This window comes from Embiotoca jacksoni, unplaced genomic scaffold (assembly GCF_022577435.1).
Source record: "Embiotoca jacksoni isolate LCO1_2020_lvr unplaced genomic scaffold, fEmbJac1.0.p SCAF_4, whole genome shotgun sequence".
Classification (NCBI taxonomy): Eukaryota; Metazoa; Chordata; class Actinopteri; family Embiotocidae; genus Embiotoca; species Embiotoca jacksoni.
In genome coordinates this window covers 10,617,063-10,632,317 of record NW_027185392.1, presented here as the reverse complement: position 1 = coordinate 10,632,317, position 15,255 = coordinate 10,617,063, and the positions used below count along the sequence as shown (strand labels likewise).

General features: G+C 41.0%; 1 protein-coding gene across 1 annotated transcript in view; it reads right to left on the bottom strand.

Moving 5' to 3' along the window:
• Positions 1-14,941, bottom strand: part of LOC138209189 (alpha-1,6-mannosylglycoprotein 6-beta-N-acetylglucosaminyltransferase B-like) — a 106,162-nt gene extending 91,221 nt beyond the window's left edge. Inside the window, exons 1-2 of the mRNA XM_069167592.1 lie at positions 14,435-14,941; positions 9,271-9,383 (exon numbers count right to left, since the gene is read on the bottom strand). Of these exons, the coding sequence (XP_069023693.1) occupies positions 9,271-9,383; positions 14,435-14,502 (181 nt within the window). The 5' untranslated portion in view covers positions 14,503-14,941. The remainder of the gene's footprint in view (positions 1-9,270; positions 9,384-14,434) is intronic.
• Positions 14,942-15,255: the final 314 nt, after the last annotated feature.

Genomic DNA, 15,255 nt, shown 5'->3' with positions numbered 1-15,255 from the left:
GAATCTGCAGAGAGGAACACACTTGAGTATGACACTATCAGGACCTGGGAAAATAACCAGCTTATGGCTGAGGAAATGATGAGCTAGCGACCTGTAGACAAAGCTTGATGCAGGCCAGGTAATTGAGATAGCATATTGCTGCAGAGTAACCTTCCCTGAGACATAACCATAATATAATGTGCTGTGGAGAAATTTCTCATTTACCGTGGGGTAATAGCACTTAGGTCAGAACAATGGCCCTCTTTACTCGGAAATTGGATAGGCTTTTTCATTAATATGTATTGGTGTTGGGAATGGGCTGAGGATGGAATAACAGCGTGAATGGTCTGAAGTTTGCAGAGAGGGGAAACAAAGTTGGTGAGGAGAGTTATAAGTGCAGGATGTGCAGCTGTGTTAAACAGATGCAGCCCAGGAATCGATAAACTGTACTTGAGGGTGAAATTGAAAAAAAAGTGTTTTTTTTTTTTGTTTTTTTTTAAACTGGCATATTTCCCATAAACATGACCGTTCTGACTCTATGGGTGATGCTAAATTTGCACGTACCATCTCTGTTGTAGAGCTTCAGGGGGACAAGGACAGGAGATGATGCATAAAACATTTAAAATGAGACTGCATCGTAATGTGTGCAAGAGGCTTGGTACAATCCAGTTATATTCCACTGTGACCATTTCGTGTTATAATAGTGTCATGTAATTATAAATGGAGCAAACGGGTACAGTAGATATAGAGCCACAAATTCTATATGGTTAGGATTTCAGGGTGGGTGGAAGGGTCAACAAAACTTTAACATGAGAGACCGCTGTTCGTTTCACGTTTCAAAACTAGTCTGTATTTCTTTACCACATGTTGACCAACAAAGGTCCTTTGCTTTTATCCAAATACCAATCTTTCCCTAAACCTATCCAAGTTGTTCTTGTGCTCTAGTCTGACCTGACAGGGGGAGAAGAAGGTGAGGGCAAACCTATATGCTCGCTCAGGTTAGTGGACTTGTTTCAAACATTTGTCTTGGATTCCGACCGGAAAGTAAAAACCTGCAGTGGCCTGCTGGAATAGCGAGCTCTATATCTGTCTCCTTCTTTTAAGGACATAATTTTACAAATTATTATATTACAATGTGATTATTTCACAGAAATGGAGCAGGCAGTTCAGGCAGAGCACTTAAGTTACATTAGCATGATTTGATTCATTAGATGTTTTACCCATGCGTTACTATCATTAAACAGCTGCTTGGCTACCAGACAAGAAACATCCACTCATATACATTAAGACGGTTGCAAATACAGCATAACACCTCCCTCTGATGCTCTGTTGATAATGTACCTTAATGCTATACCTACTCCTTAGTGTCAGGTTTTAGCTATTGTCGTTTTGACTAAGATTTAATATGTATACAGTATATGTGTTTGTTAAAGTGGGATTAGTTCTTTGAGAAGCGTTGACGCTCTCAGCACTGCTGTTAATCTTTGAGAGCTTCCCTCAGATAGCACAGACATTTCTGTCAAGGCAAGATGCATTATCAAATGTTATAAATGGTCAGTTCTTTGTCTCAAATGTGTCTGACTGAGCTTAACTTTCTGAAAAATATAATATGGGAGGCATTTGGTCACCTTTGATCATCTATCAGAGTACAGAAACTGCGAACTTCAATAAATGCTCTCCTTTTTAAATCAACATGTCAGATCCATTGGAATATCAACTGAGCACTCTTGCCCCCTTTTTAGCAGTAGTCCATATTTACACAATTATCTGTCACAAGTACACAACACAATCCTCTATTCTATTTCTCTCCACAGTGCAGTTACATGAGAGGTGTTTTGCTTTGTTTTTTCTCAAAGACACATACTGTGTAAGAGCATGGTGAATTTATTAAGTGTGCATCCTCCAGTTTCCACTCGCCCAAGGTCAGGGGATTTATACTTAAGTACGTATGATATCTCAGTGTTAAATATGTATGTATATGGCCTGAAAGCTTTCCATGATGCTCTCATGACTAAGAAATACAACCTGACAAGATTTCTGTGTTCTATTTCCTTTTATCTCCTAATTCCTAAACTCTGATACTCATTACCTAAGTCTAACCTTAACCTCAGGTTTATCCAAACTTAAAGCAATAGTTACTTATTCCTAATTACCAACAACATGTGCGGGTAACAGTGGTATGCTGGCTGCGACAAATCCAGGTGGGCTGCCGCATCGGTTGGCAAGTGGACTTTCAGAAAATCCATGAAGTTTTCCAATCACAACCAATATGTAATCAGCTTAACCAATCACTCCTTAACCCTTAAATCTTAGGGCCGGGCGCAGCGGATAAGTTAAGAGTTTAGGAAAAAGAAGTTACCTATAAAACGTTACAATATGCAAGCTTTTCTTAGCTCAATCTAGAAGCATCTCCTTGCTCAAGAGAAATACACCAATACATATTTTCCCATGGTTGGCATTGGGTAGTCTTCAAGATGTAATTTATGCGTTTCTAAACGCATTAATTTGCATTTAAACTTCTGATACAGGTCTTGATAGCCATTTGGTCCTGATTAGTCCTGTATGTGGACAGAGTTGTGGCTGACAAGTATTGAATCATAAGTGCTTTAGATGATGTTATTTCATTGCTTACTCATGCAATACATAGGAAGTGACCTAAGCTCCGATATCCACTGATTATACTTTCAAACCACGAAAGCTGAGGTTGCTCATTTGTACTGTATGCACACTATACAAGACAGCCCATAGTGTAAATGAAACTGTTAATATTAAAGTATCTAGTCAACTTGATTCTTGCATGTGGAAAGAAAATGGTAAAAGTAAACACGGGCAAATTTTGTTAAATTTTACCTTTTGGCGAGGACACACTTTTACACACTTAGATGGATGCATATGCACAAACAAACTGACGCATATGCACTCACTCACTCCCAAACAATTTTATATTTTTGGCACATAGTTGATGGTGTTATCCAGAGAGATTCACAAACCTATAAAGCCACATGTCACAAGCCATGTGCGCGCACACGCGCACGCACGCACGCACGCACGCACGCACACACACACACACACACAGTTCAGTGAAAGTCCACAGGCTATGAGTGCTCAGACTCCCCTGCTGCACCTAGCACCAGCGACATGCAGAAGATTGTCATGCCAGATTTGTTCGACATGAAGCGATGGGAGGGAAACATAACTGCAGGGAATGTATGATAGAGATGAACATCAAGTGTGAAAAAAACATGAAAGGGGACCACAGGGCGTGGGCGCGCACGCTCGTGTGTCTGTGTGTGTGTGTGTGTGTGTGTGTGTGATGGGCTTTACCAGTACTGGTTACTGCATGGTGATGCACTGAAATATATGCATGTGTTGAATCACTCACCTTGTACTAATCAATGTGTACATGCATGTTAAGTTGCAACTACTTTTATCAGTGTAAATTATAGACCGAGGTCCTCTAAGGACGCACATTAAAAATGTCTTTGGGGATTGTGACACATTGGCGTGAGTCTTTTTCTGACTGATGGCATGGAAACTTTCAGACGAACCATCACAGAACTCCGTTTCATGCGAGTCAAACAACCATTAGTCTCGGCCCCTGCCTGGATCTAAGCGCAACAGCATTTCCAAACAGGGCGCTCTCCTCTTGACAAGTTTAAGTCTCCCATTTCGTATCACTTATAAATTCTATTGTATTGATCATATTTTCAAGCAGGTAGCTGTTAAACCTACAGAGATGAGATGGCTGCAGTGAGTTTTTATGCTAGAATAAACAGTGTAGTGAAAAACATGCTCCGGGTACAGGGACTGTCATGGGTCCTTGTTGCAATAAACTGCAGAGTATGAACAAGCTCCATAGGGAAGGAGCTTTGATAAAGCTAAAATCCCCCTTTGTCTGCTGTATTTTAATCTCAGGAAGGAAAAAAAAAAAATCCAGTTACCTTTTTATCCCTTTCTCATCTGACTCTTTTATGGGCAATGGAATCTAATTCTTTGGCTTAATCACAGCTCCACGCAAACATGCGCAATCTCTAGTCTTCTCCCACCTCTATCTTCGTCCTCCACTTACTCATTTTCACTATTGAGCCCCTACCTCTCCATCTCCGGCTCGCAGCTCTTGATGAGTTACTGAGAGGAGAGAGGGATTTGAGCGAAAACCCAGCACTCTGAACCTCCAGTGGAAGCAGATAATCCACAGGAGTGAGAGGTGGCAACAAAATTCAGCTAATACCCACACAATTGCTATCAGCACAGCTCCCACTAAGGTGACAAAGCCTTACACAAATTTGGTTGTTACCGTGAGCAAACAGCAAGCTAATATCCGTGTAAAAATGACTATGGTACAATGCAAGATGAAATCCTGGGAATTTGATTTATATAGAGGAACATGATTTGCCTGCTGCTCCTGAAGATGGCAGCTGCTGAGTCAGCAGTCCTAAACTGAGGACAAAGAAAGGCATGCATACAATGAAGATTAAATACAGAGGTGTATGGAAATATGGAGACAATAGAAATGGATGTTAGTGACTACAAGATTGGTTGTAAAACATTCGAATCAAAAGAGAGGCTGAAAATGTAGGTTTGAGATTTGTGTTTAAATATATCAGGACTTTCAACTGTTCTCAGATCCTCTGGGAGACTTCCAACAGCTCAGAGCATAAATATTAAAAAGGGTTTGAACAAAAGTTTTTGTCCTTCTCTTTGGAATGACTAAGACTCCTGCCACAGGACCCAAGAAGCTGTCCTGATTCATACATTGGGAGCTTGTCAGACAAGTAGGTTGGTCCAAGACTTCAGGACATTCAGGGCCTGATTTAAGAAAGGTCTGCATGTGTAAAATCATATGCAAACTTCACACCACCCGCATAAAAAACCCCAAGCTGATCTACTAACGACGTGCAGTGAGGATTGCGTCTTTCAAATGTGCAATTTAACACACTTTGTCCATTTTGCATGTTTGCCTGCATGCATATGTAATATTGGGCGTTTCTACTTGAAGGTGCAAAATACTGGGAGGTGAACATGCAAATAGATACACTTAGCACCCGCAATAATATTTACTAAACCCGATAGTCAAAACAAGAGAAGTGATTGCGTGTGTATTTTAGTACGACTGAAAGGAACGTATTAATCAGGTGCATAAATCTGGAGAGGCAGCTGCTCTTATTGTGGTGAGAAGGAGATGCAGAGAAACTAAAGCGTACGTAGAGAATGTGGTTTTACAGCCAACAACAAGAAGGAGCCACGGAATACCGGCAGTGACAGAACTTCTTGCGACTCAGCATTGTCCTGCCTCTGGGTCATTCCAGCGTATCGCTGCTTGGAAACCCCACCCAGTCCCGTTATTCAGGTGTGCTGTCACAGGTCCTGAATGAGATGTCCCGCAGAATTCACAGTTATAGGCTTTCATAAGGTTCCGGAGCAGTCGCGAGGCTCTGAACGAGACTAATTCACCTGCCCATCACAGAAAGATCTGGACCTGCTGCTTAGCGTTTGTTAGAAGCGTCTCATCCACCGTCCTTCCTGTTTTATTTGCCGACGTTTTATTATAAACGTTTTTTTCCCACCTCATATCTTGCCATCTTCTCGTAATTTTTTTCCCACAGCATTGATTTACTCGTCGATAGTCTCCTACACAGCACTTTTTTCTTGTTACATTTATTCATTTCAATGGGATCAGATTTGCTTTTGCGGTTGATTCTGTTAGGACGGCTGGAATCACTTTAACACAAGCAAATACCTGATGTTCGTGATGCAATTACTCTTAGTAAATCACCCTCAAAACAGGCGCAAAATAAATGTGCAAACCTTTGGAATAAACACAATTTACTACCCTTTATTTGAGATCTTTGTAAATCAGGCCCTAAGTGTTTTAAAGAGAAGTAAAATATACTTCAAAGTGGGGCCTGTTTCTCTCACTGAGCTTTTGAACCTGTAACTATAATTGCAATTGTATCCTTGTTGAGCTGTAAAAGGTTTTGTGAAATTCAGGCGCTGAAATAAAAACATCTAAAAAGACCATAATGGTCAGTCGGTGGTTTTAAATTGGGCTGACACCATCTAATGCTGCTGTTGACAGCTCTGCACTAAAGCTGCTGCAGCTAACAATAACATGAGCTTCATCAGCTGATAAGACAGACTGCCTCAGCCCTCAACTTTAGAAGTCTAAATTCAAAGCTCTTGAGGTTATGAGCAGAAACAATAATACATTGGAAAGGCCATTCAGACAACTCCGTTCACATTTGTGGTCAAAAATTGCTGAAATGCCTACAGCAACCAATCTGAAACTAAAATGAGGCGATCGCCTGGAGGCACGGAGGTGTTTCTTCTTCAGCAAAACCATCTTTGAATCTGATGTTTTGCCACATCACAGACATTCATTTTCAACAGCAAAATTTATTTACCAGAGAGAGTTGTCATTTTAGCTGATGAAATCATCATTTGCTAGCTAAAAGGAGTAGTGTTGTCGGATTTAATGGAAACCCGTGGTGAGGTTACAGATTTCAATCAACTGAACACCCGTCGCCTCACCCTCCTCATCCAACCATTTAAGAGAATGTACGGTGGCTACGAAACTCATGAAAAACGTGAAATGCCCTCTCTAGAGCTAGTGTTTGGGTTTGTGCCTTCTGGGCTACCGTAGAAACATGGCAGTGCAACATGGCATGCTCCGTGGAAGAGGACCTGCTCCCTATGTGACTGGCTCAATCTAAGGTATTTATGAATGTTATATCCCATTTCTACCAATAGATCCTCCCAAATCTGACAAAACAATCCTTTAAATGTCCACTTTCTATAGCTTTTTAAAACAGCAATGAATGCAATGTTATGTTAATTGTTATTAAAACGGGGTGTCATTTGATTTAAAAATGGAACTATTTTACGAATCCAACATTTTCTGCCAGCTGTCTCAAATATTGTTATGTCAAAGCATGGTCATGTGGGAAACTCTTTTTTTTAATTTTTATTTTTTTTATCAAATTTTGTCAGGGCCTATAAAAATGACCCAAAAAGGTTAGTAAAAAATATTGTAACTCAGTCTCGTTGGTCTGGGTTAAAAGACCAGAGCCTGAAAACCTGAGGAACATTTTAAATTTAGCAACATTTTCAAATTGAAGGTCTGTCAGAAATGACATGTACTTGATGAAACGCAATGGTGGAGCTGTGTGGCTTTAGTTTGTATGCGTGTGCATCTTTAGTATGTATGTGTGTGTAAGTAAGTGTGTGCTGCTCTGCAGGTGGTGAGTGGAGGCTTAATGAAAGGGCCAGTTGTTTTGCGGGGCTGATTTTGCAGAGAGCAGATGGATCGGTCTCTCAGTCTCTCTGGTTTCAATCTTGTCCCACATTGCCGCTGTCGCCCCATTTAACAGCCAATTTCCTGCCAGCTCATCACAAACACACATAAACACGCACACAAATACACACAGGAGGAGAAAGCAGCAGAAACAGTGTGAGGTAGTCGACCACAGAGACGCGCATAAAGGAAGAAAAGAGGGTGAAACAGTGGGGCATGCACACAAACAAATGTAGATGATATTGATATGGGCATCTTTTGTGCACAGACATGCACAAATATATTTAAGTACATAAATAATACAAACAAATACATGCACACACACACAAAGTTAACTCCTGTGGGTGAGCACAGTTGGACACTACGCAGTTTTTAATGAGCTTGCTCCAGATGTCTTCCCAGGCTGCAGCACGAGTGGTTGATTAATCAAGTACATTCTACTAAGAAACACTGACACATACACACTAATCCTAATTTATCACACAAACACAGTAATCTCAATTCATCACAAACACCGTAATCCCAAATGACCCCCCCCCCCCCCTTTTCCCATTATCTCTCTCACACACTGCTCCTGAGCTTTAATATCCTTCCATATTTCTGTATTCATATAAGCCCAGTGTTTTCTGGTTCCCATTTCACTGCTTCATCTTTTCCCCTGACTGGACCACACTCACACACTCACACACATACACACACACACACACACACACGTGATTCATGCTTACAGTAACATTTGCGTCTTCTTTCACTGGCTCGCACACCCACACAAACTGACACATGGCAAGCTTCCAATACTGCAGAGCACACACATGTTACACAAACAAGTGGAAATGCCCTCAGAACACAGGTTTTTTTTTATTTTTACTCTACCAGTAGTGAGAAGAGATTGGCCTCCACAAAATGAGCTCTCACTCTCAATCTTCGCACTTTATAGGAGATTAGAAAGGGACTTTTTTTTTTCTGCTTTGCCATTGGAGGTCAGCCTACACTCTGGGTCGTGTGATGTCCCTGGCTGGCCAATGTGTTCATGACATTTCACTGGTGAGATATAGCTTTGCGGGGACAAATGCTTCAGTGTCCAGGCAATATAGGTGCAGCGACCAATGTGACGGGGCAGTGATATGGAATTTTTTGTTTTTTAGGGTCATATTTAGCTCACACAAAAGATGGAAAATGGCAAGAATAAAATAAGTGAAGCATTGGGATTCATTTAGCTATAAATTTGTACTCGCGTACATATTGAGCAGGTAAAAGTACAGTTAACATTACATTAACAGAAACTAATTTGAGTCAGGACTTAGCAAACAATCAATAAAACAGGATTATGTGTGTTAGAGCTTTGACTGAAAAAAAGGGTTACAATTTAAATCACTTTGAGTTTGCTATTCACAAGGACATCTAAGCACCACCTAAACAGAAGGAGTGACTTTAGAAAATGACACCATAATGACTTGTGAAAAAAAATGATTGACTCTGTATTTCATGAGAAGATGATGCTTTTAAATTTGGGACTCTATTTTTTGGAGCCAGCTCCTGGTGGTCCTCGTGGTATTGCACTTTAAGGCACTTTGGCACTGGCTTCACATTTAAGACCTGGAGACTGCATTCATTGTTATTTACAATCTATGGGTAACATTGAACAACTATGGACTCCATGTGACCCATCTCAATGCAGTTTTTCTGAAGGTTATGTGAATATGTAATGCTCTGAAAGCTGACTGGTTTTGATTTTGCAGGAACTCTTGAATTGACTTTATTTCTATGCTTCATCCTGATACACCAGGCTATCTCATATGTTGTTTCCAGTGACAGGTGGCGCAGCTTTGACAAAGTGGCACATGACAGTGAAGCGCCAGCAGGGACTGTGGAGAGTTATAGCATCGCAATACGCAGTGACATTGCAGCATTTTAACTCGGTGAGGGAAATGTTTACACACAGACACGCACATGCACTCTCTCTCTCTCACACACACACACACAGCACATGTCAGTACCTTCTGTGCGGATGGTGAAAGGGGAGTCCCCGAGTCTCTTGGCTGAGAACTGCCCCCCCAGAGAGGTCATTAGAAAGCAGAGGCTGAAGAAGCCTATTCCCACCACGAATATCCTGCAACACAAGGGGAGGAGACAGGGAATGGATGAAAGAGGAGTTGAGATAGATACACACATTTATTGGGTAGGGCAGGTAAATAGGTATTTTGGGTGAACAGTTGGAATGTATGAAGGTGAGGAGAGAAATAAGGGAGAGAGAGAGGTGGACACTGAAATATTTGAAGGCAGAAGCGTGAAAAGTAAAAGCAGGAATTCAGGCATATGAACACGCCCACAATAATGGAAGACAGGTTTTGCGGGACAAAATGATTGACAGCAAGAAAGAATAGAGGGAGGAAAAGTACGGATGCAGAGATGAGAGGATGTGGAGGAGAGCAGAAGAGGATGGAGGAGAAATGAAGACAGTCAAGGCAGCAACTCCAGAAGGCTTAGCTTAAACAAAGCTGCGATCATACGGAGAAAAGTGGAAGCTTAAACCCAAAGGCCACTTGAAACAAACTACAGTTGGGATGTTACCATTTGGCATACATCCGGGACAACTGCAAAAGTAAAAGTGAGTAGTTTGTCCCGGAGTGCAAGCAAAATGGATGTGATTATTTATGTAATACGAGAGGCAAGCAGAAGGGAAGGGACAGAAAAGGCACGAAGAGGACAGAAGGCAGCCAGAGACATGAAGGTATTTAATGTGGGAAAGAGAGTAATTTCAAGTAAAATTTTAAAAACACAAACTGATTTCAGTCATCCTCTCCTGAACTACACAAAAGTAGGTCAACAACAACAACAAAGTATAGTGTTCCCTGTGATGTATTGTAGACTGTGTCATCCTGAGATATTTAATACGTCTATACTCAAAGGGCACCTCCCTGGTCACTGCTTTGATGAATGGAAAATGCTTTGGTGGGTGACAAAGCATTAAACTGGGCTCAGGCTGAGCCCTAAAGTCCACGCCTGCCTACATGACTCTGATTTAACCCTGCTTTGTGGCACAGATCTAATATTTGAAATGCTACCGTACCTCCGAGGTGAAAAAATTAAAATGAGACTGCGTGTGTCGATTCTTTCTTGTTCGACAGCCGTGGGACGATTGGATCTTTGACTTAAAAGAGTTGAAAATCAGGTCTTTTGTGTCTGTGTAAATCCTGCCCCAGTTAAATTGCTCTCTTCAGTGTATATGGATCAGAGGTTATCTTATTATGCCGAGACAAACAGAGAGGAAAAGCTGCCTGTGATTCTCATTCGGTGGACAAAATACCAGTCAGCCTCCGTGACTAACAAGTCCTACTTTTAAAATGCTTGCTGCTCCGCTGTTCACCCCCCCACAATAGGACATTCTTGGAAATAGTGCAGTGCAAAGGCGGATTTATGGGACAGTAAACATCTAATACTACCACATTTCTTTTAGTAGCTGAAGTCATTTTCCATGTACATTTGTTTGGGTGCACGTGCTGTAATTCTTAAAAAATATGAAGGGCAAGTGGCACAGATCATACCCAGCATATGAGCCATTTGTCTACAGAAATGGCACTATAGGGATGTAAAAGCATCGCAGTAAAAAGGAACTCAGACATTTTTGTAACATAATTACCACAACTCACTTACATTTTTGGCCAATCTTTCACAGGTAACCTTTAAAACTTTTGCACAAGAGTTTGGATTTTTTTTATCTTAACATAACAAAAGAATGAATTATTCATAACTGTTGCTTTCCCTCCAAAGTGAGGCGAGAGCTGCTTGAATGCCGGGTCCAGTGTGAAATCTGACAACGCCTCCTGGAATGGTAAGTAGTTCCTGTCACGCTAAGTTCTGAACCAAACCTCTTAATATTGATGAAGCCTCAAGGAATGAGTTCCTATCAACAGCGAAGGAAGAATGGCCACTTAAAGGAACATTTGCTGAATTGATCGGATTGACCCAATGGGGATCAAGATGATGTCGAATAATCTGTTAAGTACAGAGCTTGGTGGTTTGGCAAGCCCCCAGGGTGCGTTTGTATTCCAGGACAGAGCCGATGTGTGTAGTCCTGAGTGGTAATACACTCAAGTGGCTTCAAGGACAGCCAGTGGGATGTGGCCTCTTTGAGAGGAAACTTTCCTTTCTTGCACAGCACAAGAAAAGGCTGCATTGAATAATCATCATCATCATCCATGCTTTACTCAAATGGGTTGCATCAACCATCATTACAGCCATGTGATCGCTCCAAAAAAGTGAAGCAGTCATACAGACATGACAGTTAAACTGGTCATTTATCTTTGTTTCCCCACACATGTTGGAAGCAAAGTGATCAGATTACATTAAGAACCGGAGTTGGACTTATTTACAGCACATTACTTTAATTTGTGTTGATGCAAGCAGGTTAATAAAAAAAACAGCACTTTAATGTGATTATCACTGTGCCCGTCAGAATTACAGCAAGTGGCTTTAAAATAAAGTGTCAGCATGTAACTGACCGCTCCTGTGTGCAGCATTTCTTCATTGATTTACACTTAGAAACACGGGAGAAAGGCATAATCAGTGTTTATATCAGAGTGTCTAACCAAGTTGCACATGCTCATTAACTATGCTTTCTCCTTTACCTCTTTGTCTTGCCCAGGAAATTGTATGAAACAATACCACATCCTCTCCATCTGTTCCAGGCATATTGTGGAACATATTAGAATAACTCAATCATTGTGAGAGGACCAGTGAGCAGCAATAACGATTGTGAATCCAATCCCATACAATCATTAGGATGAAGGGATTATTTGACATGAAGATGAGGCCGTGATCCACAGATACTTGCACCTGCACGGATTAGGCACTTACTACACGGCCATCTACCCAGCGAGCCAAGAGGGGGAAGCTGACAATCTAAAACACTGACCTGATCAGGACAAGTGTTCATCCACTTCAGGTGGCCTATTATTAGCTTTTCATCATCTTCCTCAGTGCCTTGTATTATTGCACCAAGAAAAACTGAAGAGGCTCAGTGACATGTTTGACAAAGAAAGAGGGGTTACACTGAGGACATGAGAGCAAATCAGTTGGTTTAACAACTAAGCTAAGCATTTGGTCTTTTTAAATCCACTTTAAATGTTTCTTTTCATTGATCAAAGAATTATTAATCTTGTGGGTTTATATACATTTTTGTGTGCTCAACAATGTTTGTCAGAAACAGAGACTGATGGAAAGAGAAAGAAAGGGGGGGGGGGAAAAGACAAGATTTCCAGCTCATTCGGGTGTGTGGTAGCTGGTTTCATGGCGTCCTAGGGCAATCGTTTTTCCTCTCTTATCATTTAGCCGTTTTTCCAAAGTGGCGTTAGGTGGGTGATACGAGAGGATTAGGCTCCGGTCCTGCCTGACAAGTCTTTAATTAACAGGCTTAAAGTAAATGCTCCGCAATTTATAATTGGATCAGAGGGAGAGATGTGCTATCAGCTAACTGGCTTCCGCACACATATAGACTTATCAGATTTTGCCTCTAGGTAAATGATTTGTGAAGAGAGAGCAGTTCTGTCAGATGTGGAGGAGCCGCGGTGTAGGTGGTATTTTGGTTATTTTTCGAGAAACTTTTCCTGGCACCTAAACTAGTCTTAATTTTGGAAAACATTCAGATCTCATAGTCAATACACAGACTGCATTTTTAGGTGGTGTTGACTTTCAGTTTTCCCAATTATAGAATGACAATTTTGGCACTTAAGTGCTTTGGCTCATTAACAGATCAGATGTGTCAGTTAACGTTCCTGTTAATAAAATGAGGACATACAGTAGTTACCAATGTTTATTCCCTAAAACTGTCAACTGGGGCCCCAGTGATGCAAACCTGCAAACCTGATCTCTTCCTGCAGTTTATATTTCTCTTTCTTGTCAAAACTATTCAATAAAAGCAAATTATTGTGAAAAATAAGCTCTAAACTAAAGATCTGCTTTCATTTTGATTGTGATACACACATAAAAGTCTCTCATTGTGTGGTCAAGGCCACGGTAGTTTTGTCCCAAAGCTGCTTAATTGAATTTGTTTGAACAAATGCTTCACCCACTGTTTAGAGAGCAGGTGAAGTAATTCAGTGCACCTGCACCATGAATGTACCATCATGAGGACCCACTTTTTTGTTTTCTTTTACACAAAGGTTGCTGCACAGCCTTAGCACTATTTCTGCAGCCCACTAGATAAACTCTTTGGAACAGCATTAGCAAGTGAAAATTAACTAACTAGACCTTCTGGCTCTGCTGCCTTTAATCGGCAATGTCCACAATTGGGAAAACCTGAGTTATTGGAGTTATCTAACACATCTATATTCAAAGGGCAGCTCCCTGTTCACTGCTTTGATGTATGGAAAATACTTTGGTTGGTGACAAACCATTAAACTGGTCTCAGGCTCAGCTCTAAAGGACACGCCTGCCTTCATGACATTCTGATTTAACCCTGCTTTGTGTCAATGAATCATCAGGAGGACCCACTTTTTTTCTTTTTTTTTTGTAAAGGTTACTGTACATCTTTAGAACTGTTGCAGCAGCCCACTATATAAACTGTTTGGAACAGCATTAGCAAGTGGAAATTGGGTAAAAGGTCATTAACAACGGGAGGATATCCTCTGGCTCTGCTGCCTTTAATCTGCAACTCCCTGAATTGTGAAAATGTAAAGCCACGACTTAAAGTCTGACATTATTCTGTATCTATCAGAGCAAATCAAATCAAATAAAGCAGTATGGCTGGGCAGGCTCCATGGAGTGCAAACTATCAACTCTTTATGTGATTAATAGTGTGAAAATTCCCCTCAGTTTATATCCTCAACAAAGCATGGCCACACAGTGATAATGGAGGGATTGTTGCAGTAGGAAAATAAGTTTAAGCTCATGTGGGCATGCAGGCTTAAGATTTAAGGCTTTAACCATACGGATCTATATCTAATTCATCTGGTGCACGGAGAGAAACAGCTGGTGTGTGGTTGAGTGATGGCACATTTAAAATACACCTCCACATATTGTCAGGGCTTTACAACTCTCGGTGAAGCCCATATGTATGGTAAATACAAATGTGCGCTGAACATACAAGCAGTGAAAAATGCATGCATACAAAGCAGCCATATGGGGAGGTTTAAGGGAAACTGTCAGCCTTTTGTCTCTTACCTGAACGGCTTGAACGTCACTAGACATCTTCTGACCATTATTTTACCGTCGGTGCTGCCAGTAATCATTTTCCAAAACGGGCGACCCCGGACATCGTTGTTAACCTCCCGACCTGTAACTTGAGGGGACCGAACATGTCTATCTGCGTCCCAATGCAGCGGTCCAAAGCGGTTATTTCAAATAAAAAACTGCACCCTTAGGCGCTTCTTCACTCGTCCAGAAGAAATGGTGGAAAGTTTCATTCAGCAAGTGTCTTCATCCGGGTGTGGAAATGTCATTTAAACGCGTCGTTTCAGCCGTGAGACAGATCAAACACGGTGAAGCGGAGGAGAAGTCGCCGCGGGTTGTGTCGCCAGCTGGGAGTCATGCGATGCGTCGCCAAAACGACGGTGTGGTCACATGTGAGAGAAAAAGTGTGCGTTGTTTGAAATGTACGTTTTCTCTTAGGAGGATTTAGAAAAGAGGACAGCCAGCCTCGAGTACGTCTCAACTTCACAGCGAAATCAGCGGGAGTGTGTAGCGTGTCTAAGAGCCTCAAGAGGTGAGGTAGCTCTTCACATCCGGTTTGTCTTTTCAAAATAATAGACTTCTTAGAGAGCAATCATGTTTAAAAAAAAAAAAAAAAAAGGCAAAATATACGGTAAAAAAACAACAACACCACCGTGTGTCAAATCGCGTATTATATAAATAAATACGCGATTGTAATTGTATATATATATATATATATATGTAATTAATTATATATTAATTAATATTAATTAATAAATATTAATTATATATAATTACATATATACATATAATATATATATAAATATAAATTA